The 24,413-nt window shown below is 52.4% G+C and overlaps 1 protein-coding gene across 1 annotated transcript in view; it reads left to right on the forward strand.

The window, feature by feature from the left end:
- The window catches only part of MGMT (O-6-methylguanine-DNA methyltransferase), a 220,911-nt gene that overhangs the window by 166,008 nt on the left and 30,490 nt on the right, over nt 1–24,413 (forward strand). The window contains 1 exon segment of the mRNA XM_044240744.1: nt 6,484–6,644. Within this exon segment, the coding sequence (XP_044096679.1) occupies nt 6,484–6,644 (161 nt within the window).

The following is a 24,413-nucleotide window of genomic DNA, read 5'->3' on the forward strand; positions in this document are numbered from 1 at the left end:
TTTAAGGATCATTTTCAAAAGGAAAAAGAAGTGTGTAGTTCTTACGACATGTACCTTGTATTGAAGAGTTGAAAATTTACATAAAATTTTCTGGGTTTGGAGGGTTTAAATAGTACCATAAATTCCTCTATGGTCTTGTTTAGGTTCTGACATTAATTTGAGCCCCAAATTTTGAGAGCTTAGATTGCTCATTAAAAACTGATACCCGATTTAAGCAGCATACCTGTGACCACCCAGAAAGTGAGTTGAATTTTACTGCCTCTTCCTTCTCCTATTGTTGGCCTTGGGACGTAGACCATTGGTGGCCTATGATCGGATCATGAATGTAGAATTCATTTTGGGGGTCTGTGGGGGGCGATGGGAGGTGTCAAGGCAAGGAGCAGGCCGTGCGTCCGTTTTGTCCTGACCCACACTGCGAGAGCCGAGCACAGGTGTGCAGAGCACCTGCCAGCTCCCGCCAGTCCCCCTGCAGGGACGGCCAGCAGCGCGCCTGCCCCCTGGAGCCGTCCTCAGGACTTCCACGTGCGGCGGGCGCGGCCTCCCTTCGCTACTGGTTGTCCTCCGTCGAAGGGTGGCAAAGTCTGCTTCGTAGAGACCGACCTGTGAAAACATTCACCAGGACCCCAGGCGTGAACGTCGGTCCATCCACCCGGGTGTCAGGAGCCACGGCGGCTCTTGGCTCCCTGCCAGTGGACACGCGCAGGAGTCGCGTGCGCCGTCTGTAGTGTCCGCTTCAGCGTGTTGCCGGGACGTCGTGTCCACGTCCTCCCTTCTCCTCCGTCGGCTGCTGGCGCTCCCAGGGCGTGGGGCAAACCGCGCACGGACCTCCGAATCGTCAGGACGGAGCCAGATGTGTGGTCCGCTGCCCGCCGTCACCACGAGCCGCACAAGGCCCCCGTCCTGTGGCCGGACGAGCCCGTCGGGAGCCTCTGCTCTCCGTCTCCCGCGCGGTTCTGCTGTCGGAGGCCGGCGTTTCTGAGTCCCTGCATCAGCACTTTGATTTTCGCCCTTCCCCTCTTTCCCCAGGTTAGAAGGTCCGATGACTGCAGGGACCCCGCCGCACCCGCGTGGTGGTGCCACCGACAGCTGCGGGCCGGCAGGCTGTGTCGCGGAGCTGTCGCTGCAGGTGTGCGCTCACCCGGCGTCCTGCGGCAGCCCTCATGGCAGAGGGCGTCAGGGGCGCGTGGGGCCGGCCGAGGGCCCGAGTGGAAGGCGGCCGCACCTCCTCGTGCTACAGATGCTGCGTCCACGCTCTCGTGGATAAGCCGCGGACGGAACGGGTCCTCGACAGCGGCTTGTGTGGAGTCAAGCCACAACATTCAGTTGGAATATAGAGTTTAAAGTCTTTATTCAGCCCCACTGTTAAAAAAAAAAAAGATCTCTTTTGATCATAGGTTGCATAATTTATTTCTTGTCTTCCATCCCACCACTGGAAAAAAGAAAAAAGCAAACTTGAGCAAGGAGGTGTAATGAAAGGAGGACGAACCCATCAGACACAAACCCAGGAGACTCCGCCAGAGACCTGTTGAGTCAGACGTAACTGCGCATACCGGTGATACAGAGCCGCAGTAGCCACGCATTTCAGAGTCCCTTCTGTTGCAGTTGTGACGTTTTACCGAACACGTGCTCTTCCTGATGCTCTGGGGTCCGGAGCCCACCCTCCGTCCTAGAGCCAGAGAAGGGGTGGAGCGCTTCTGTAGCTCAGCTCGGGGACTCTTCTCCTCGTAAGGGTGTCTGGGATTCTGTATGTGGCCAAGGCCCCGCACTCTTGCTTCCAGCACAGGCTCTACCCCACTCTCCGTGGGTTTTCCCGCAGATTCATCTCCCAGCCTTGCTAAAGGACACAGCTTGGGTCAGCGCACTGCCAGATTCCACGCGAACAGCAAGGAATACGGGTCTTTGGAACTCTTTGCCGAGGTTGAAGTTCTTTGCGTGGGCAAGCCTCTAGCATCACCAGTGCATGTTCCCAAACTACAACACTCGGTTTTATCCTGGGAAGACAAATACTAGAAAAGCACTGGGGTCAAAGAGAGGTTTTTGAATGTCTGCCCCCCGGGTGTAGCTAATGCTGCTAATCAGATGTGAGTAGCTTAGAACTTTGGGCCTGTTTTCTTACATCAAATGGGATTTAAGCCAAGTACATGACATTTTAATGTCTTTGGGAAGTAGAATTCATTCAGAAATGAAGATTTAGTGGTTCTTTACTAGCAGTGAAGTCTTGAGGCGCCCCCAAACCTGAATGCCCAGATCTCCTACCAAACTGATTGAGTTTTAAAGTTTTGAACAAATTTGCAGTGTGGAAAGACCCTGGAGGACGTGGGGTCGGGAATGTTCTTCCATTTTTTTCTCATGTCAAGCCAGTCCCTGACACTGTTGCAGACCTCGGGCGCTGCCTTCTGGGGTCCTGGCCAGCCGGGCTCTCTTTGCCCCAGGGCTCCTGGTTCTGCAGCGGCCGCTAGCCTAAGCCCAGTGCGTGCGACCTCTGTGTGCAGCGGATGGATGGCTCGGAACCCTGTCTGGGAGGCCATTCTGTTTACACTTGGTCCCCTCCCCTTGCCTGCCTGCTGCCACCAGTGTGGTGCTGCCCCTGCCCCCTCACTTTCTAGCTGAAATCCACGTCCTGAGACACAGGCTGCTTTGCAGGGAGGAGGGACAGCCTTCCTGGGAACGCCGTGAGCGATGGGCTCCCCCTCCACCTTCATAGGTGAGGCATCCCTGCGTCATTAACACATCTTTAAAGGTTCTGGAGCACTTCCTCACCCTCCTGCATCCTGATTTGGGCTGAAGGACAAACCTGACCTCTGAGCCAGCTCGCCGGGCCATTCTCTCTCCGAGCCCCGGCAGGGAAGGGGTCATGACTGCAGGAGAACTTCATTAGGGCCTTTGGTTCGCGCCTGTGTTCCAGAGCCTTCCCCTGACGGCCACTGTTTGGGGATCGCCAAGAGCTGCATGCTTCTTGAGGAAACCCTTACACCAAACCACGTACGATTCCGCGTCCGCTCCGTTACAGTGTGCTCGGTGTGCTGCCCTGTCCTCTGTGGAAAAGCTCAACAAAGCCAGATGCTTTGGTCAGCCACTCGCCAGCCCTCTCGTGCCAGGAGGGAGGAGGTGGTGCCCAGTGTCCCAGAGTCGGCCGGGTGACTCTTATTGAGGACGAGTGTCGTCTGGGAGAAGGCCTCGGGCTGGCTGACTCTCACATGTCCCTTTCTGCATGGTCCCGGCTGACGGCGGGACAGGGCCTGCTCTTTGCCCGTGCGGGCTGGCTGTCCAGCTCCCACGCCTGCTGCTGGCCCACGGGCAGGGGTGTGCGACTCCACGGTGGCTGAGGGGCAGCTCCCAGGAAGGGCTGGGGTGTGGGAGTTACGGGAGCGTGGACCACGGAGCCCGTAACCACTGGGGCCTCAGGGCCGGTGGGCAGGGGGCCCGCAGAGCCTCCTCTGTAATCAGGGCGACCATGGGCAGGGCTGCACCGTCACACCGCAGCTCGCACAGGGCCATGCGAAGCGAGGCTGGAGGAGAGGGCAGGGCAGGGAATAAATTTCGTTTTATTGTAGAAATGGAAATCTGTGTCATGGCTTTAAAAATCTGGTTTTATGTGTGTGTTTAATGCCATTCATTTTAAATGTAGTATCATAAATCCTTGCTTCAGAAGCAAAGCTGTTTAATTACATTTCACCCATGAATAGTTACCTAATGCCAACAGAGAAAGAGTTAGAAGGGAGACCTACAGAGTAAATCAGAGGTTGAGATCTTTAGCACAAGCATAAAAAATCAATTTAAGATGAATTTTACTACTATAAAAATTCTTCAAATATCCTTTTAAGAGTGGGAAATGCTAGTAGGGACACAGCTCCCATTCTGGTCCCTTAGCCACGAGGACACAGCGACCAGCCTGGTCAGTGCCTTTGATGCCCAGACGCCCCTGTGCCATTCCGGGGCCTCTGAGCAAAGAGGTGTACGTCTTGGAGCACAGTGGGTCGCTAGTGGGTGCTGAAGGCCCCGTCCCATGGCCTAAGGTGCCCCATCTCCCGTGGCGTCTGTCCCCTGGCCAAGGGAAGCACAGTCACCGTTGGTGAAATGGGTGAGCATAGCCCAAAAGCTCTGAGACCTTCTGGCCTGTTGAGGGAGGCGCCAGGCGCACGGGGCCAGCATGGGTGCTCAAGGCAGGAGAGGGACGGGGTCTCCCATAGGCTGAGGGTGGGGACGTCGGCCCCTTAGCTCTGTTCATCTCCCATTTGGGCAGGTGCCACTCACAGCTTGCTGTGTGCTTGTGGCTGAGACCTTTGTGGACAAACTGCCAACACACACCGGGTGGCATTGGCCTTGCTTTGTGTGAAGGGAGCCCTGGCTTTCCCTAGAACACCAGCCCCCCCTCTCTCCACCCCCAGGAGTGGGATGGCAAGACATGCGCCAGCCCTCCCCATCTTTATTCTCCTTTGTCATCAGTGCACGTCTGTTCAGAACGGAAGGAGCAGGATGGGAACAGAGTGTCTAGAATTTCTCTCTGAAGTCCAGTGACATTCAGGCCAGGCACGGAAGTCCAAGTCCTTCCCCAACCAGATGTCCTGATGGAGAGAGAAATCGGGGCGGGAGCAATGTCTCGGCTCCGCTGGCCCCGCAGTGCTGGGCAGGGAGCACGTCCTGTGGAGGCCCTCTGTTGATGTGGGGTCCAGGCCAACCACGGGCCTGTCCTCGTGGGTCTCCACGAGGATCTCCCACAGAGATCTCACGAAGATGGCATCCGGGCTGAGGCCTCGGCCTGCTCTGTCGGGTCGGGAGTCGGCAGGACGGCCAGCCCGCGTCTGTTGTCCTTCTTGGCCGGATCATTCCAGAAGACTCGTTTCTTTGACTTTCCCTGTCCCGTTCCTTCCCCACCCTGTCCACATGCAAGTGCTTAGACGCTCTCCCCAGTCCCCTTTCTGTTCTACTGTAGAAAAACAGTGGAAAGGGCATTTCTGTACATGTCATCCAAGGAAGCTGATTTCTGGCGAGATCCAGGACGTCCGTGGAGACTCTCATTTCCACAGGGCGCCGTGCCTGAGAGACGAGCAGTGCTGCGTGGGGCCACATCCGTGAGACCTGCGTCCGCGCCTTCTGCGGTTCCCTGCGGCGCACAGCGGGAAGTGCTCGGGCTCCCGGGTCTGCGGCAACCTGCGCGTGCTTGCGGCCTTCCGGCAAGGTGCAGTCGGGCCCGCGCTCCTGCAGCCGCCATCCCCCATGTCCTCCCTGTGCTGGGCCGCGTGGCCAAGCCAGTGGTGGCCTCTCCACTCAGACCCTCCTCAGGGTGGTAGGTACGAGACGAAACAGGCAGCCGTAGACCGGTGCCCACGCACGCGTCCTTAACCCCCAGAGTGAGGCTTGGAGGGCCAGGAAGAGCCGCGTGCAGCTCCCCTCCCCCGGAAGCTTCGGGATCTGAGATGCTGGAGAGACTCTGCCCTCCAGGGCCCGAAAGCCTAGGAAGACTGCCAGCTGTCCAGGGACCTGGAAGGGAAGGAAGGAATGTCAGCTGAAGGGGTCAGACTTGGTGCCAGTGCTTTTGTGGGTGTGGGGTTCCAGGAAATCGGAATAAACATTGGATCCATCATAAAACTGTAGGGCTCGGAAGCAGGGATGTTTTCTCGTTCCAGCAGCGGGGTCCCGGAGACTCGGCTCCTGCCGAAGGTGAGTCAGCTCTGGGAGAGGCAGCCGCCAGCCCCCACAGGGGCGGGAGTTGCCCCCGCGGGCGAGGAGCAGACGAAGCGACTCCACAGTATGTGGTTTAACCGGAAGGTGACAGAAGGAGGAAGTGACCGTAAGGAATGAACGCGGGAATTTGGGGAAGAAAGAAGAAAAGCCAGAAGCCGAGCAGCATGACTGGCGTTAGCCTCGCGGGAGGACTGCACGCGCGTCCCACGCTCTGGGGCGAGACTCCGCGGGTGGGGAGCAGACCGCGAGGAAGTCCCCGGGTCGCGGCCCAAAGCAGGACAAAGCCCCGAACGCGCTGTTGTGTTGAAACTCAGTGGGAGGCGCGGGTGGTCCCAGGCGGGGTAACTCCTTCGGTAGTATTTCTGGAAGAAGGTTTGATAAGACGCGATTTTACAGACAAGGGATAGACGCATGCGCCCGGCCGTACGACGGGGCAGCCACGCTCCCACCGGGCCAGCGTCTCGCGTGTCATCCCGGCTGTGTCACATCCTGCTTCACGGGGTGACTGCAGACGCTCAGAGCCCCAGACGGCAGAGCCCGTGTCCCCGCACGTTCCTCCCGGAATCGCCTCTTGTTTCCAAAGAGGGCTTGTGTTTCTTAGAGCCAAAGGGGGAAACGCGGCGGGAAGGCCCCCCACCCCTCCTGCGGGCACCTGCCCACCACTGAGCAGCAGTGGGCGCCCCTCCCCGAAACTGCTACAGACGCCCACGCACGTGGGCAAAGCAGGCGTTCATTTGCTTCCCACCTGTGTGGACTCGGAGCCTGAGGTTTATGACCCTCCTCTTACCACTTTTGCAGGCCTGCGGAGGCCCCCGCGCTTCCTGAGCTGCTTGGCCGTCCGGAGGAAATGACGGAGCCCCTGGTGCAGTGCGCGGCCTGGCTGGACGCCTATTTCCATGAGCCCGCGGCCCTCCCACGCCTCCCCTTGCCTGCGATTCACCATCCCATTCTCCAGCGAGGTCAGTAACGCCGCCACCTCCCAGGGTTTCGCTCAGGGAGCTTGACGAATGAACTACCGCTCACGTCACAGCCCGTTTTATCGACTCTCCTGACTTGGTATTTTTACATCATCTAAACAGAGACAGCGTGTGTCCGCGCTGTAAGGACAGGAGTTCACGATCTCCACCCATTCCAAATGCTTGTGTTGGCTTTGGCACGTGGTCACATAATTCTTGGCAAAGGCAGTAAAAATGATGCATGCAGATCGACTCTTGACTCTTGTTGGCTGAAAGGTTTAAATAGAAACACATCTGAATAGCAGTGAATTTTTCAATAAGCTTATTGTTAACTTAAACTGTCTGCTTGCCAACAGCACAGAAAATGAGGCTTGTACATGGACAATTAGCCACTTCCATAAACTCGGCCGGTGACATCTCATCAGAGTGGGTAGTGGCATTGTGTCATCTCAGAGAAGTTTGCAATCTAATTTCTCAAACTTGCCGTAGTTACTGTGGGCTTAAAGCACGGACTGAGAACTTACTGCCTAAATGTAGCACGTTTAAGGCACATGGTCTGTGATCACCAAAAAGCATTTTCCTAGATGCTTCTTTCTGAGTTCCTGTTTGGACCTGAATTATGGCAACTGAGGTTATTCTACACATATACCAGAGGTCCATTTTGCGTAGTGGCTTTTTATGCTCATTTTAAAATAAATGCATGTGTACGCGTACACAAATATGTCTAGATGTACGAACACACATAGTCAAAGGAAAAAACTACCCTGAGGTTCTAGATAAGGTAAATCTAGGGCGCCTGGGCAGCTCAGTCGGTTTGAGCGTCATACTCCTGGTTTCGGCTCAACTCGTGACCTCAGAGGCTGCAGGGGACACGGTGTGACCTCCATGTGCTGAGCAGGCTGGGAACTCAGATGTGGTTTTGCTTCTGAAGTAGGGGCTTGGGAACCCTGGTGCTCCGAACTATGCCGTCCACTCTCGTTCATCACTTGGAGAGTACCGCTGTGCCACTAGGAGCAAGGAGGTTGCCTGACCAGAGGCTCCTGGGTGGCTCAGTCCATTGAGCGTCTGCCTTCAGCTCAGGTCATGATCCCTGGGTCCTGGGATCAAATCCCACATCGGATTCCTTGGTCAGCAGGGAGTCGGCTTCTCTCCCCATGCACCCCGCTTGTGCTCATGTGTTCTCTCTCTCTCTCTGTCAAAAGTAAAGAATGAAAGAAGGAATTGTCTGACTGGCTTTCCTCTCTTAAAGTCTGTTGACTAGTGAGCAGAAATTTAAGGTTTTAAAATTTTCAGGATGGAAAAATTAGAAAACCAAGGCAGGAAGTATCTATCATCAAAGGTAGAGGTGGGGAAAGTGAGCTTATAAAATCCTGAGGTCCTGTTCTTGGTGTTTGAAGAGGGCGGAGCTGGCCACACTGACCCTGCCTCCCTGGCACTGGGCCGAGCCAGCCCACCTCCTCGTCCAACCCCCATGGGCAGTATGGGTGACCAGAACGAGCTGGAAACAGCTGCTGGGGTAAGGATGGAGGCCATCCAGCCCCAGCCAGAAGCTCTTCCCTGTTGGACAAGCCCCACAGTGCTGGCAGGTGCTTCCAACCGAGGCCAGGTCCCTCTAGCCGGGTTTAGGGGAGACGTCCTCCAGCACCCTCCTCGGGACAGGGTCCCCTGGGCCAGCCCCACCCCCCTGACGGGTTGCCGCGAGCCGGGGTTTCCCACGCCTTACCATTTCCAAGCCAGGTTTTTCTAATTTAGCTCAATCGCTGACTCCCAGGCAGGGACCAGGTGTGGGGATTTTACGGTTTAAGAAGGGAGGGGGTGGACAGTTATGATAGAATTGCTAACACGAACCCCCAGATGTGGTAACACCCTTTTCTATCCAGTGTCGCTGGCTTGGCTCTGTTTCCACTTGGTATCTTATAGCACTAGGGGAGTCATGGTAAGCGGACAAGTCCCATACCAGGAAAATCCTCTGACAACCTCCGAGACCTCCAGAAACTGGTCATTAACGTAGAGAAAGAAACCGTCACAGGCTTGGAGGCGTGACTACATGCTAATGTGGAATAAATGTTTTGTTTTGTTTTTTTAACAAATTCTGTTTTCCATGCATCTTAATCTTGGGGCACGTTGAATCTGCTTCTGCGTATCACGTTTTCATCAGTCTCCCCTCTGAGATTTAGACCAGGTCTGCTGCTTTTAGCTTGTTCTAAAAACGTAATCCCGTCAGAGCCCCAGCGCCGGAACCTGCTCGTCCTCAGGAGCCGGCCCTTGCCCTGGGGGTCCCCGGGGGCCAGGCCCCTACTGCATTCCCTCTTGGGCCCCTCTTGTCTGTGGGCAAGACCGCTTCACGGTGCGATGGGCACCCGTTCAGCACTGGTTCATCTTTTAAGGCTGGTCACACATGTGTGTGGACGTAAGCAATACACAGTTAAAGTTTTTGTCAGGTTAGTTAGAACTTAATACTGGAGATTTCACGTAGTTCAGCTTCTTATCTTGGAAAATTTCCCAAGTGTGATTAGTAACACGTTAATTGCCCAGGTTCTCCTGCCAAGGAGCATGAGGCCGGCCCTTCACGACCAGAAGTCCGCAGGTGTGTGCCGCCGCTGCCGCCGGGTCCTCCGAGGGGTGAGGGCGGCGTCTGCTGCTCAGGAAAGCACCAGCAACCGGGTGGGGAGTAAGACGTGTTTAATCTTCTTGTGAGACTGTTCTGAGTAGAGGGCGTTCCTAAGAAAAAACCGCTGTGTGTTGTATTTGCAGTTTGGGGGTTACCTTGTGCCCATCTGCTTGTTAAAGCGCCAGCAGGACCATCTGCCGCCGGCCTCTGATGGAGAGCCAGCCGTCTCGGGCACAAAGAAGCATTTTAGGGAGGGCAGGGGCTCCCCCATCGAGCCCTCGCGGAGGTCAGCACTGTTTTGAATTCATTTTCCTCCAAGAAATAGTTACTGAATGAAGCCATTGGTCTTGAAATCTAAATGTTTCTTTTATAATGAGATACCGTTTGAAGTTCTTTCCTGTTAATGTGTTCTAACTCCGCCGTTTACTTCTCAAAAGTAACGTCGCTCCATTTGTATATGTAAGCATCTTCGTGTAGCCTTCGTAGTCCGGGGCAGAGCAGGTGAAAAGGTGGAAGTAGACTTTGCCAGAGGCAGGATTTCCCAGCGCTGAGGAGAGGCAGACTTGAGGCAAACTGAGACCCCTCTCGGATTCAAGGTGTGCACACGCTGTCCTCCCCTTCCCAGCTCCTCTGCCCATCGCGGCGCTCAGAGCAGGGAGCCTCGGCCTCTCCGCTTGCTCTCCGGGCTAGAGTGGGGGCTTCCTCCACGGCTGGCACCCCAGGAGGCGCGGTGTGAGCCCTGCAGTGTGCGAGGTGGTGTGAGCCCGGCGGCGTGGACGGTGGTGCGGAAGGTGGGTGGTGGGTGCTGATGGTGGGGGGGGCTGGACGGCGGTGGACCCCCGTGGCGGTGTGAACGGCGGGTAGTGGGACGGCGGGCGGTGGGCGCCTGCGGTGGCGGACCCCAGCTGCTCCTTCCGGTGTCTTCTCACAGATGATCGTTTTCAGCAGATGAGTTCTGAGTTTTCTTTTCAAAGTGACTGCAATGTTCCCTTTTAAATGAAATATTTAACACTTTAATAATTCCTTCGTCACAGCTATTAGCTTGTAGCTATGAAATCCAGCCGCATGACGGTAGTAAGATCCGCATTTGCCAGCCCTGCCAGCGAGTAGCGTCTTGTAGCTTCTGTTCCGAGGCCTCAGAAAGGATTCTCGTGCTTGTGTAAGTCCGTTGAACAGCCTCTCTGCAAAGGGTCTCTCCTGCAAGCCCTTCCAGAGAGTTCCTGGAAAGGCCCTTCCAGGGTGAGCAAAGGTCCACACTGTGTCCCGGAGGACGGTCCCCCGGGCCGTGCGCTTCCAGGGGGCTGAGTGAATGCTGGGAGGCGGCGGGACCCCAAGGACATGAACAGCATCATCACACCCTCCGGCCCTCACCCGAGACGCTGTAAAATCAGAAATGCCTCCTGGAGAGGCTCATCACGCCATCTCGCCCGGGGCCCCCAGCCCCACAGCCTTCACGGGGCACAGCCCTCCTGCCCTCCGCTGCCGCTCACCCCGGGCCGCCATCTCCCCAGGAAGGGAGGCCCCAAGCCCTCTTCCTGTCGGGGTGCTGTGGCTGCCGGGGCGCCGCTCACGGACGCTGGGGTCAGTCCTGCACACGGCCTGAGCCTGTCTGCAGTGCGGGCCGCGGCAGAGGCGGGACCTTTGTCTCAGCCTCCCTCATGCCCACAGCAGCAGGCGGCTTCGTGCGTTCGTGAGGTTTGACCTGATGCTCTTCCCTGGACTTGGATAAAGTCTGATGCGCAGAGAGGCAGCAGGAACGGACGCTGGCGGTTCCGCGTCCGCTGGTGGCTCTCACGGTTCTCCCGTACTGTAAATGAGGCCTTATTAAAATCGTCAGCCTTCCCGTGATACTACCTAGTTTGTAAACCTTCCGATGCCCATTTATTGATTAGAACAAGCAACAACACTGCACTTAAATGAAGCAGGAAATAAAGAGCTGGTGAAAATGTACTTTCAACCCTAGAGCGGCCACACTGCCTTTTGGGGGCAGCCCATGTGGAAATCTGGCCCAAGGCCCGCTGATGCCAACACTGGGGAAGGTGCCGATCAGCGGAAAGGGGAGGAGGCCTGAGGGTCAAGGTGCCAGGAAGACGGTCGGTCAGGAGTCCGAAATCAGGAGCAGCCCCAGCTCTGAGTCCCGCTGTGCCGTGCGTGTGGTCTCAGGCCCCCGGGGTGGGGGTCGAGGGTAATTAAGAACAAAGGCGGTTGCAAAGCCTGAATGCAAATGGTGTGCAGGGTGTGGAGTGAGTCCTAGAGGGGACCGCAGCGGTGAGCGAGTACCTTCCTCATCAGGGACATCTGGCTCCCTGCTTTCAGGGCCTGAGTAACTGTCTCCAGGAAGCCCTCCTGGAGGCACCAGAAGGCCTTTTCAGAGCCTTAGGGAGGGAGCAGCGCATCTCTAGCAGCCCCTTCTGTCCGGCCTGAGACCTCGCGCTCCCAGGGCCGGCATCTGTTGCACGTCCCTCTCCAGGGGGACAGAAGCACCCCTTTGTGGGCTGCCCAGCCCGGTCTGCGTTCAGGTATGTGCCTCGCTTCCCGCTCCCCGGTGCGATAACAGTGTTAGGTCGCCAGAAGTCCTCATCGCGGTGAGGGTTTCTCTGAGTCAGGGGCCCCCAGGCTGAGCAGAAGGGAGCCCCAGAGCCCCTGAGGGGTGGTGGCTCTGTGGGCCCGGTGGCCGCTGCCCTCCTAGGTAATCTGGCTCCGTCCAGGGGCGTGTGGCCAAGCCCAATCAGAGGCCATCTGACCACTTCACCCTCCGCTCTTTGGCTCAACCGATCAGCTGCATTTTGGCGTTTTGGTGAAGATCATGGGCTGAAGAGCCTGGGGTTCAGGCGGTGTCTGAGTTCACTGTTTCCTATTTCCTGCCTGGCCGCCGTCCCTGGTGTTGGTTTATTCTTTGTACTGTGCGACCACATCTGGGACGAGGAGTTTTAGCTTCAGCTCTGATTCGCTTAAGCCGACAGCTTTGTCAAGTTGTTCTGCGAACCTGTGCACCTGGGCGCTCTAGACAGTGTGTCCATATTATACTGTAGTTTCTGTACGTCTCACCCTCCCCAGGACACATCCAAAATCCTGAGAGAGGTAGTATATATACGTGACCAAACAGTTTATATGTGTTGTGTATCACACATGCAAGTGTATGTCTGTGTTACATGTGTGTGCCCCGTTCTGAGAACTAGTGCTCTAAAGGAATTTACTGAAACAGATCAGACTCTTATGAGAGTTTCTGCAGTGTGCTTCAGTCTATCCAAGTTTGACATTCCTAATTTAATAATGATTTTTGTTTGAGACCCATAGTTGCCTTTTTAAGAAGTATTTTTGCTGTTGTAATTAACAACTTTTAAAAGTTTTAGGTCATGTATCCATAGAGCTACCTGATGTAGAGATCTAGCCAAGGGAGAAGGTGGGAGGGCCAGTATGTTACTCACCTTTTTGATTTGGGAAGTGTGAGCAAGACTGGCCACACGTCACTGTCGGTATCCTGAGGTTACGGACTCACATCAGGATGAGCCCACCCCACTCCTCATTGTCTAAAGAGTGTTGCCAGGTGCCGGCCCTTGGCTAGGATATCCCATGATCGTGTTCGCAAAGCTAACCAGAACCTTTAGGAGGTATCCAATTTGGCCCAAAATGTGGTTTCTCTTTGAAATACTTGGGTGAGTGAAGCTCTACATTCTTGGGGGGACCCCTGAACAATGGAAGCAGTCAGTGGGAAGGAAGATACGGCTTCAGGTCCTGGATCCCAAGCTGATACTCTGCACACCTAATGGAGATCCCGCCCTGGAAGAGGTTAAATATTCAGGTAACCCACAGGGTCACTTACACCTACCCTTGAGTTGGTAGTACGTGCCTCCTCCCACAGAGGAGAATTGAGTCTGTCGATTGGTACCAGCTCCTGAGGTGCTCGCGTGGCTAAGCAGGACCACCACCTGCTGGACCCCAAGAGCAGGCACGGCGTTCTGTGCCCAGACCCATCTGACGATTCAGTCATCCCCACTGGCTCCTAGGAAGTCTCATTCAGTGAAAGTTTCGTCCCAGATCTGGGGAGGTGATAAGATCCCATGTCCCCTGAGGTTTCCATAATTCAGACAATCAATCCGTCAATCAATACATATGTACATACATACATACTCAAGAAGGCCTTAACTCAAGGCCACGGTGGTCACAGTGTGACGTAAACGAGCTTAAGAGGTAGTCTGAATGTCAGCTACTTTCAGACCTTGTATTGGACAGGACAGCGTCTCTACTACAAGTAAATAATATTGATAGTTGAAATTGTCACAAGTGCTGCCTTTATGGGGAAATATTTGCATGAAAGTGTGGTGTTCCATCTGGCATGGTAATTACAGCCAACCAGTGGAAGTTCCTATTTCGGAGAAGTCCCCCAGTCATGTTCACACATTTAGGTGCGTCACCCACAGTTGTCCTCACGATGGATGGGTGAGGAGAGGCTGTGCCTCAGAGCAGCCCAGCGTCCGATTTCCGCCTACCGAGAAAAGTGAATCACATTGTCTGTTTCCTGAACTTTTCATTTGAAATGCACTTTGAAAAAATGGAATCTTCTATCAGATCTGTATTTTAAAGTGAAAAAAAAAAAATAGACTCTTCACTTAAATGTGCTTTTTTTTTATCCCCACTGTAGGCGTTAGATTAACGCGGGTTGCTTTCAAAGAGAATGTTTAAATATTTTTGTTGTCATAAAATGTTGTATATTCACCCTTTATAGTCAATGTTAATGCATTTTTAAATGCATTTTATACCATCCTAGAAATAATAAATAGAGTTCTCTCTACCACCTGGGTTTATAGAAAAATTATCCTTTAATAAAAAATATGCATATCACTGGACTGTAAGTTAATACATCGAACACATCAGCATTAGAAAATTGATGGCAGTAATGCCGTGAAACTGTGTGCAGGAGCCAAAAGTGTAGCCATTGTTACTTAATGTAAATTTCCTCATCACATACTTGGTTTACCTGCGTCCCTTATGTTCAGGCTGACTTGGAATAGCAGCTTTCCAAGACTGCGTTCTTCTTTAAAGGTTGTGTTTCTGTGTTGGAGTGGAAAAATCCCACCTCTTCCAGAGGCCATTGGTGTGGCTCTGGGACACATGATGGCTGTCACCAGGACAGAGCAGACCGCCTAGGGCTCAGCGCGCCAGGCATCATGTCCTGCCAGTGCCAGGCCGTACAGTGCTTCTGAAGACTGACGTAGGGAAGGCAGGTCTTAAGCCTAAAGTACATCACTCCATTATGAGCTCTCATCAGGAGAAACCAGGCTTGTCCCGCCCCACCGATAGTAAGGTAAATGCTGATTGTGTTTGGAAAGTCGTGTCTCTGGCGAGTCCTGCCCGTGCCCACCCTGCCCCCAGCATAAAGAGCTACAGTGTCTCCGTTACTATGGCAACTACTTTTTGGTTTCGTGAGTACTGCTGGTGATCGTCACACAAAACACAATGTGTAAAGGACCCATCCCTAGACATGTGTGTGTGTGCGGGCCATCTGTGTTTTCTGAACCCGTGTTCCTTCCTCAGCGGGCTTGTGGTGGGCCTTCCCTTGGACGGTCAGAGACCCAGAGACCGAGCTCCGGAAGCACAGGGCTCATGGCTCGGCCAAGACCTACTTTTCCGAGCAAATTCGCATCTCTTCCTCTTCTTGGAATCAAATATGCAAGAACCAAATAAGTGGCACATCCCCCCCTTTTTTTCCTCGAGAATTGGGCCTTTGATGTTCAAGAGCAGCCAGTATTAAAGGCCGTCCCGAGCTGGCCGTGGCCGCCGCGCCTGTTTATGGCCGATGTAAACCAGCGCAAATCGCACCGAGGATGATGGCATCATTAGTTTGTGAATCGCATCCTTGAAAATAACTGTGGAGGAGCCAAATCGGTTTAAAGGAAGATAACGGAATGGTTTAAGCTGCTTAGGTTGAATGCCAATTATGTTTTAATATTCAACTGAGCATATTTTACTAAGAAAAAAGGCCGCGTTGACGCATGCATAACTCATTGGCCGCGTCGGCCAGCTGTGCCACTCCACTCCGCGAATCACTTTGTGCATTTTAGTGGTATGGTAATTTAGTGGAGAACTACCTGAGTGATGGCATTTTCAATGAGCAGGTAATCTACAGAGAATTTTTATATGGTTATGAGTTCTGTGCTTCAGCCTGGCAACACAAAAATACATCAAGACCAATTACGGTATCAACTTTCAGCGCGGTACCCTCGCCACGCAAGTGCATGTATTTCTGCCCCAGGCATTTCAAATTGCATCTAATTTGAAATCTTTGGGGTTTTAATTAAATTTCAGAATATATGGAATTCTTCATTAGTACCTGCTCTGAATAGCAGATGATCCTTCTCTCGGTCTCGTTAAAGAAGTAGGCTGTGGTAAATAGCGTGTTCGGGAACTGATCATTTGTGGGGCCTGGGTATTGGAACAGAAATAGTAAAATGCAAAATAATATCAAAAAGATTATTAGTCCAGGGAGAGTCTCTTGATTTGTATTTTAATGGAATTTTACATTTCTCTTAATGATTTGCAAATTGTCCTCTGATTATAAGATGCATTAAGCTTTTCATTTTAATGGCAAAGACACAGCCATTAGCAGAATTTTTTTTTCTGTCTTCTTTTTAGAGTGCTTCCCTGCAGCAGATAAATATTGAAACCATTAACACCTTTTGATGTTCCCTACAGCCTGCATCTCAGACCCAGGCGCGGCTCCCACGGTCGCTGGGTGTTAACACCTGACTGGGGGCCCTGCCTCTTCACCGGCCGTGTTTTCTTTTCTAGCACACGGGATCCGTTTTTAAAATTTCAGTGGCTGGTCTTGTTTATTTGTGTAAAAGCTAATGCATTTAAATATTATTAATGGCCCAATTTGTATTAATAAAAGCTGTTCTCCTCAGTGTGAAGGTTGCTGGTGCTCGCGGCTCCTGCCCCACGCTGGTCTGTGGGGCTGGAGTGAGGGAGGGCTGAGCGGCGGGCACGGGGAGTGCAGTAGGCAAGTCTCGCCTCACTTGCTTCTGGGGAATCCTGCGCGCAGGAGAGAGACGCGTGGAATTTGCCGTGCCTGCCGGCTGACCCAAGCTGACCACAGCTCGACCCCATTCGCAGGCCGCTTGCCTCTGGTTTGGCCTCTGAGATAATGTCTTAAAATTTAGGCCAAGACGTCTCGTCCCTAGAAAGTGAATGCCATTGCCGTGACCGGAGCTCTAGGCAGAAATGCCTGTTGTCCCCATGCCCAGCTGTGCTCGGGCAGCTTGTTACTCTGACCCGGGACACGGAGGGATGAGGGCACAGCACTGATCTGGGCGAAAGCGTGTTTCCTCAGGGCTCTAGGGAAGTCGGCAGCCCCATGCGAGAAACCCGGGCCGCCTCCCGGTGGAGCCAGGTGAGACCTGTGCCCCTTTGGCCCTCTGACGTCCAGGGCAGATTGTCACTCCAGGCCGGGAGAGCTGATCTGCAGGGTGTGTCCGTCTCATCTGCGGACCTTGGCCCGGCCCAGGTCTATGAGGATGTGAGGGGTGAAGCCGTAGTCTTGTGCGTGACTCTTGTCAACCTCTCCTGGTTCGGGGGACCGAGGGGGTCCTCAGGGAGGCGTCCAGATGCTGGTCCCGGCATCACGCTGGTGCCGTCACTGTGTGCGGCCACATGTCAGGGACGCCCGGTGCCAAGCTGGGCCTGCGTGGAGCCTGGGACTTCTGCTGGGGATGTGGGAGCCAGCACTGTCCCTGGCGGGCACACCGAGAAAACGTCTGCACCCTTTGTCCTCGCCTGGGCTGTGGGACCGTGTCCCAGAGGCCAGGCGGCCTACGCAGCAGAAACCTATCCTCTCACAACTCTGGAGCTGGAAGTCCAGGGTCCTCCCGAGCTGCGCTCCTGCCCTTCACATGCTGCCGCTCTCGGGATAAATTCCCCTGGGGTCTCTGTGTGTCTTCCTTTCCCTGTTATAGGGACACCAGCATCGGATAGCGCAGGTCCTCCCTAATGGCCTCCGGGCCATCACCTCTGTAAAGGCCTTTCTTGAAATAGTCGCTTTCTCAGGGCCTCCCGGCTGTTGGGACTTCAGCTTGACATTTTGGAGGACACAGTTCCACCAGTAACAGCCTTCCGGAGCCCTGGTTCCCCATCTGTAAGGAGGGGGCACTTGCAGTGACATGTAAAGCTGTCCCGGGGGTGACACAGGACCACCAAAGACCCTGCACCAGCACACCTGCCGCCTGCACCACAGATGGCGCGTGTCCTCCAGAGCCTGGAGACCCTCGGGGCGCCTCCAAGACCTCCGGCGCTGCCCTGGTGTCCGGGCCAACCGAAGGCTTAGGCCCTCGTTCTGCAGTGCTCGTCTTGGTGTCCCGCAACTTCCCGAGGACGCTGGCCGTGCCCAGTGAGTACAGGACGTGCGGCATGTGTCCCCAAGGCGGGTCACGCGGAACCACAGTAGAGGGCTGGCGTGTCCGGAGAACGTGCACAGCAGAGCCGGAGAGGAGGAGAGGGCGCTTCCACCCGCCCCGGCTCTGGCGGAGACGAGCCTGCCGTCTCGCTCGCCCTGGATCTCCACTGCCGATACCTGTCCGCCCGCTCGCTCCAGCCCGGAGACGGTGTTCTGCTTCTTAGGTGGGGGCCCTCGTCCTCTGGTGAGACACCTTGGGGTGCAGTTCTGGTTTAGCACTGGGGTGTCTGCTCCCGGTGTGGCGCTGTGGGACACGGGTCCGGTGGCTTCGGTCGCTGGGGCAGGCCTTGTGCAGGGTTAGCTGGCGTCGTTTGTCGCGCTGTGAGCACACGTGGTGTCTGTTCCGCCAGCCGTGGCTTGGGGCCCCGTCGCCAGCGCGGCTGTTCGCTCTGCAGAGAGAGAGTGAGGGGATGTCGGCCAGTGGGCCAGCCCGGCCTCCACAGTGGGACGAGTGCAGAAGGATGTGTCTTGCATTTCTTAGCTAATTCCTGGCAGGCTGGTGTTCTTGTTACTTTCGTCTTACAAGGAGAAGCTAAAAAAAATACCTGTAATTATCTTGAATGTTCTGTTCCTTGGCAGTAAATGAGGCCTCTGGAGGCAAGCACGAGCCTTCCGCAGAGGTGCCGCCTGAAGTCGGGGTGTCGTCTCACTGGCTCTGCCTTTGGGCCGTGGTCCCGGATTCCCCAGCCCTGGGCCGTGCTGACTCACTCACCTTCCTGCAAGCCCGAGGCCCCCGTAGCCCTGGCTGGGCCTGCGGTCTCCACACTGTCCAGACCCGTTTTGCAGAAGCACCCATGAAAGCTTCACGAAGGAAGGTGCGCTCCCTGTCTATAGACCAGGCCCTGGAGCGCACCTTCCCGGGCCTGCCTTTTCTCCCTATACAGCACACAGCCATGTTTGTCGACGGAGCTGGTTTCGGCTTGCAGGGGTGCAGGGTGGAGGAGATCCAGAAACATGGAAGCTTACGTTGAAAATCAGGGGGGACACCTCCCCAGGCCTGGGACCAAGTGCAGAGGTCTTAACAGGTCCTGAGTCCTGAGGCGGCAGTTTCTCCCCGGGGGGCTGTTGCAGAGCCCACCCCCAAGCCACCTGCGCCCCAAGGCCAGGGACCTTCTGTGAGGCCTTTCTTGTGGCCTCAAGGGGAGCAATACCAGGCCCATCATCCCGCCCTGGGCGCTGCATGGGCGCCCCTTCTGAGACAGCTCCAGGGTGCCTGGAGAGCCTTGTGAGACCCTTGACCTTCTATGCCCTTAGAAGCAAAACTTCACACTCTGAGTTTCCGTCGGAGAGTGGAGCTCTGTGTGCTCTTACAGCGTGCGGGACGGTTCTTGGGGAGCTGCTTACAGCTCATCGGTCTTCCTGACAGACCAGGCTGTTTCTCCCTCTCCTGCCAGACACCTGCTGCACCCAGCCAAGGGTGTCCTTGCCCGCCCTGCCGCCTCCACACCCTGCCAGGGGAAACCAGCAAAACAGCCCCCCACACACACCATGCTGTTCCCTCGTCCCTGTGCTTGCCGCTGTCCTGCGCAGAGAATTCCCGGGGCTCTGGGACGGCTGAGCACAAACAGGGTTAGGGAAGACAGAAGCAGACCTACATTCAACTCTAGACGAACCTAATTAGGTCAGTTGTTAAAACCTCAGTTGTACCGGCTGTTAGGATGTCTCACCAGCAAGACTGCATGACCTACAAGCTGGGGAAACCGTAAACAAACCAGAGTGGGCTTCTTTCGGGCAGGACTCTTCCGGCCCTTCAGTGGGGCGCATATGGGGTCCTGGTCACAAGCTCTGTAGTTACGAACTTCCTGAGCTTCGCCAAGTACGGAACCTTCTCCCACAGCTCCTCTCCTGGTTAGCGTGTGTGGGACGCGGATATTCCCCACAGTGCCTTCTGGGGAGCCCTGGCCTATGGAAGCACCCTAAAAATGACTTAGACCTCCCAGCCTGACCTCTTGACACATGGGTAGATTCCAGGAAATTTCCAGCTTTGTAGAGAACCCCTGGGAGGCATTCTAGACCAGGCAGCCCTCCTCTCCCTGGACCGAGTGTGTTCTGGCCCTTCTTTCCAAAGAGCAGGGGGAAGGAGGTGTGCAGGAGTCAGGATTCCCCCTTCCCCCAACTATGCCCTGGACATAGTTGTTAAATGTCCTTTGATTAGTTATTCCATTTTATACCCTGGGTCAGAGGTCGTAGAAATTTAGTGCAATATATTTACTGAATTTCTTTCCTGGATTTGGAAAAAAAAAAAAAAAAAAAAGGTTACGCTCTTCAAAGGAAAGATCAATAGGGAGGGAAAGATGATCCTGAGTGGTGAGGGCTGGGGACTCGGGGCCTGCCGTGGTGGGCGGGGAGCAGGTGCCACCCACTGACAGAGCCCTAGGCCTGACGGGGACTGGAGTTCAGGTCACCAGTTGTTTGACAGGTGCCCTTTGAGCAATATGCAAAGCGCTCTTCTAGGCTCTGGGAATTTAGTAAAGAAAAAAACAAAATTCTGGGCCTTAGGGAGCTTCTGTGCCAGTGAGAAATCTGTGTATAGGATCTGTACCCCTAGACTGTCAGGGTGTGACCTGAGTGCCTTGGAGGAAGGGCAGCCGGGCTGATGGGATGAAGAGGGTGGGGCTTGGGGCGGGGATCCCTAAGGCTCCTTTGAGAAGTAGGAGCACAGGAGGAGGAGACACTGTGTGGAACTCAGAGGCTTAGGGATTTCTTCCTCTGAAATGTCAAGAGGAGCAAGAAAACCTTGTAAATAAATACCTTTCGAATCACTTTTTATCAGATGACAAGAGGTGCAATTTCAAGGACCTCCTTCATTGTTGAGCACATTGAAGGCAAGTTGATCTTTTATGATTCTTATGAAATATTTGCTTCAGATAAAAGAAAATTCATAAGGGATTTGTGAGGTATAAATAATAAAGGGAAGTTTCATGATGCCCCACCCAGGTTAAAAAATGGAGCATCAGGCACCTGGGTGGCTCAGTGGGTTGGGCCTCTGCCTTCGGCTTACTTAGGTCATGATCCCGGGGTCCTGGGATTGAGCCCCACGTCGGGCTCTCTGCTCAGCCTGCTTCCCCCTCTCTCTCTGACTGCCTCTCTGCCTACCTGTGATCTCTCTCTGTGTCAAATAAATAAATAAAATCTTAAAAAAAAAATGCAACACCGCCAGCACTGGCGAGTTCCGTGTGTGCCCTCCCTGCCCATGCCTGCCTGGCCCTCCCTGCTGCTCCGTGCTCTGTCGCATGTGTGAATGGAGTAATACTGATCTCTCCCTGTGACCTACTTGTTCAGTCAACATTTCTGTGAGGTTCCTCTGTTTTTGAATTCTATAGAGATGTTCACAAATAACCACCATACAACATCGCATCTTGTGAATGTGCAATAACGTGTTTCCTACCCTGTGTCCATACAAGTGTGGATTCTCATCAGTCTCTGATACTCCAGTGCAGTGTTTCAGTGTTAAGGCAGAGTTTGTAGGCAGAGTACTGGGGAAGAGGGTGCCATGCAGAGAGAGAGTTCCAGAACTCTGCCTGGTGTCCCTGTGAGTTTGTGGCAGATACTAGGATGCATGCATGCGAAGCCATAGGAGACCAGGCAGCAACTAGTGGGAGCTGAAGATGAGCAATTCCCAGAGGAACCAACATCACTAGAAATGAGAATTTTTTTTCTTTAAAAGATAATTAACTCTTCACAGTAAAATGGATAATGAATTTTGGAGGTTATAATATATGTAGAACTAAAATAATAGCACAAAAAGTAGGACTGGGGAAATAACAATATACTGCTCTAAGGTTCGTTATGTTGTTAGGAGCAAGTATAATATTTTTTTTAATTTATTCATTAGTCAGAGAGAGAGGGTGAACACATAAGCAGGTGGAGCAGCAGAGGGAGAGGGAGAAGCAGGACCCCATGGAGCAGGGAGCCGGATGAGGGACTTGATGCCAGGACCCAGACCATGATTCAAGCTGAAGGCAGATGCTCAACCGACTGAGCCACCCAGGTGTCCCAGGAGCAAGTATAATATTACTTGAGGCCAGATTATGATGAGTCAAAGATGAATATTATAAATCCGAGAATGCCACTCAGAAAATCAATATAAGCCAATAGATCATTCATATGCTAATAGAAAAGGCAAAGTAGAATATTGATTTTTAAGAATAACCTGAAAGGAAAAAGAGGGGGAGAACAGAGGATAGGACAAACAGCACCTTGATAGATTTAAACACAACCATATTGATAATTACATTAAGTGTAAATGGTCTTAAGAGTCAAATAAAAGGCATAGATTGACAGACCAGATTGGAGGAGGAGAAAGCCAGGAACCCCTCAACTATATTTTTCTCCAATACACACATAATAAAAAGGTACAGACCCCTGTACTAAAAGGTAAGTAAAATGAAGGCACATGTATCAGAAGGAGTAACTACAGTTGTCTTCATTTTCAGGTTACGTAGTTATTTAAATAGAATATGGTATAGGACTTTGAAAATAACTGTTAAAAAGTAACAAGTGAATTTAATAAGGTTGAAGATATAATTTTAATGTCTAAAGAAAAATTAGTGTCAAAAGTATATTTATTAAAGGGCTAACTTTAATGAAAGATATGTAAGACCTGTCCACTGAACAATATAAAACATGGCTGAAAGATATTTAAGAGGACCTAAATACATATCTCTTGATCATAGGAAAAGCCATTATTGCCAAGATGTCAGTTTTTCATCGACTACTTTTTATGTTACGTTCACTCAGGCTTTGAGATTCCCAGCTGATTCTGAAGTTATATGGAAATGCAAAGGACCTAGAATATCTAAAATAACTTCGAAAACAGAAGTCCTAGGGCTAGCATTACCTGATTTCAAGACTTACTAATCTTTTGTAATCAAGACACTGTGGTACTGGCGTGAAAATCAAAAGTTAGAGAAGAAAATTATTATATAAATATAGATCTCTATTCTGTCTTCAAGGAAGACTCCCAGTAGATCAATGAGAAGAGTAAAGTCTTTTCAACAAATAATGCCTGGTGGCACCTGGGTGGCTCAGTGGGTTAAGCATCGGCTCAGGTCATGATCCCAGGGTCCTGGGATCGAGCCCCACATTGGGCTCCGTGCTCCATGGAAAGCCTGCATCTCCCTCTCCCACTCCCTCCCCCTGCTTGTTTTTCCTCTCTTGCCATATCTTTCTCTGTCAGATAAATAAATATAATCTTTAAAAAATAAAAAAAAGAAATAGTGCCTGAACAACTCGATAACATCTGGGAAAAAAATTTCACCTTGACCTCTCACTCATACCATATGTAAAAAATTAATTTGATGTGTATCTGTGCCTAAATGGAAAACTTGGACTCTAAGGCTTTGAGAAGAAATTCTGGAGGATACCGTCATGATTTTAATAGACAGATATTTTGTGTACCACAGAAAGATAAGGCTATGAACATACAAATAAATTTTATCAAAAGTAAAAGACATCATTTAGAAAATAAATAGGAAAGCCCCAGAGTAAAATGAAATATTTGCAACACATATGCCTGACAAAGGATTTGTACACAGGACATGTGAAGACTCCTGTGACTCCATAATAAAAAGTCCAATAAGTAACTGGGAAAAAGACTTAGCCTCTTCAAAAAGGAATATGTATGAGTTGATCCATACATATTCCTGAAAACATGCTCATCATGAAATTAAAGACCCATTACTATTGGTGTCAGCACCCAAAAAATGAAATATTGAGGCCTAAATGTAACCAAGTATGTAGTAGGTATATAGGAGGAAAACTGGAGTCGAGGATATAGAGAGGAATCCATGTTCATGGATAGGAAGGGTTTATGTCATCAAAATGTCAGTTCTTACCAACTTGATCTAAAGATTCAACACAATTGCAGTCAAAATTCCAGGATGCCGTTTTATGTATGTGTATCAGCGAACAGATTGTGAAGTTTATACAGAGACCCAGAATCGCCAGTAGCGCAGTACTGAAGGGAAACAAGATCAGCTGACGGACACAAGCGGACTTCAAGACTTACTAAAAAGCTACAATAGTCAAGAGATTGTGGTGGTGAAACAATTAACAGACCAGAAGTACAAAGGGCCCAGAAAGAAACTCCTGTACTACAGCCAACGGGTTGTCAGCAAAGACACACCGGCAGTCCCATGGAAAAGAAGATATCTTTTCAGCAGACGGTGCTGGCATAACAGGACGTCTGCATGCAAAGAAATGAATATAGACAGACTTTCCAGCCTTCACAAAATTTTAACTCAAAATGGATCACAGGCCTAAATGTGAAAGATAAACCATAAAACTCCTAGAAGACAGGTGAAAACGTAGATGACCTTGGAGATGGTGATGACCTTTTAGATGAAATGCCGAAGGCACGATCCATGAAAGAAATGAATGGTAAGTCGGCTCCCTTACAATTAAAAACTGATGCTCTGTGAAAGTCCATAACTAGAGAATAAGACAAGCCGCAGACTGGGAGAAAGTCTTTGCCAAAGACTCGTGTAAAGGACTGTTCTCTAAAATCTACAAAGAACCCTTAACACTCAGCAAGAAAATGAACAAGCCAATTAAAGAACATGAGGCAAAGGTATGAAGAGACACCTGACCGATGAAGATACACAGGTAACAAGTATTCCGCTACCATCCCCCGGTATCAGGGAAGTGCAAATTAACAGCGAGATGCCGCTACACATGTCCTGGAAAGGCCAGCACCCAGAACGCCCACGAC

Source organism: Neovison vison, chromosome 2 (genome assembly GCF_020171115.1).
Source record: "Neovison vison isolate M4711 chromosome 2, ASM_NN_V1, whole genome shotgun sequence".
Lineage (NCBI taxonomy): Eukaryota > Metazoa > Chordata > Mammalia > Carnivora > Mustelidae > Neogale > Neogale vison.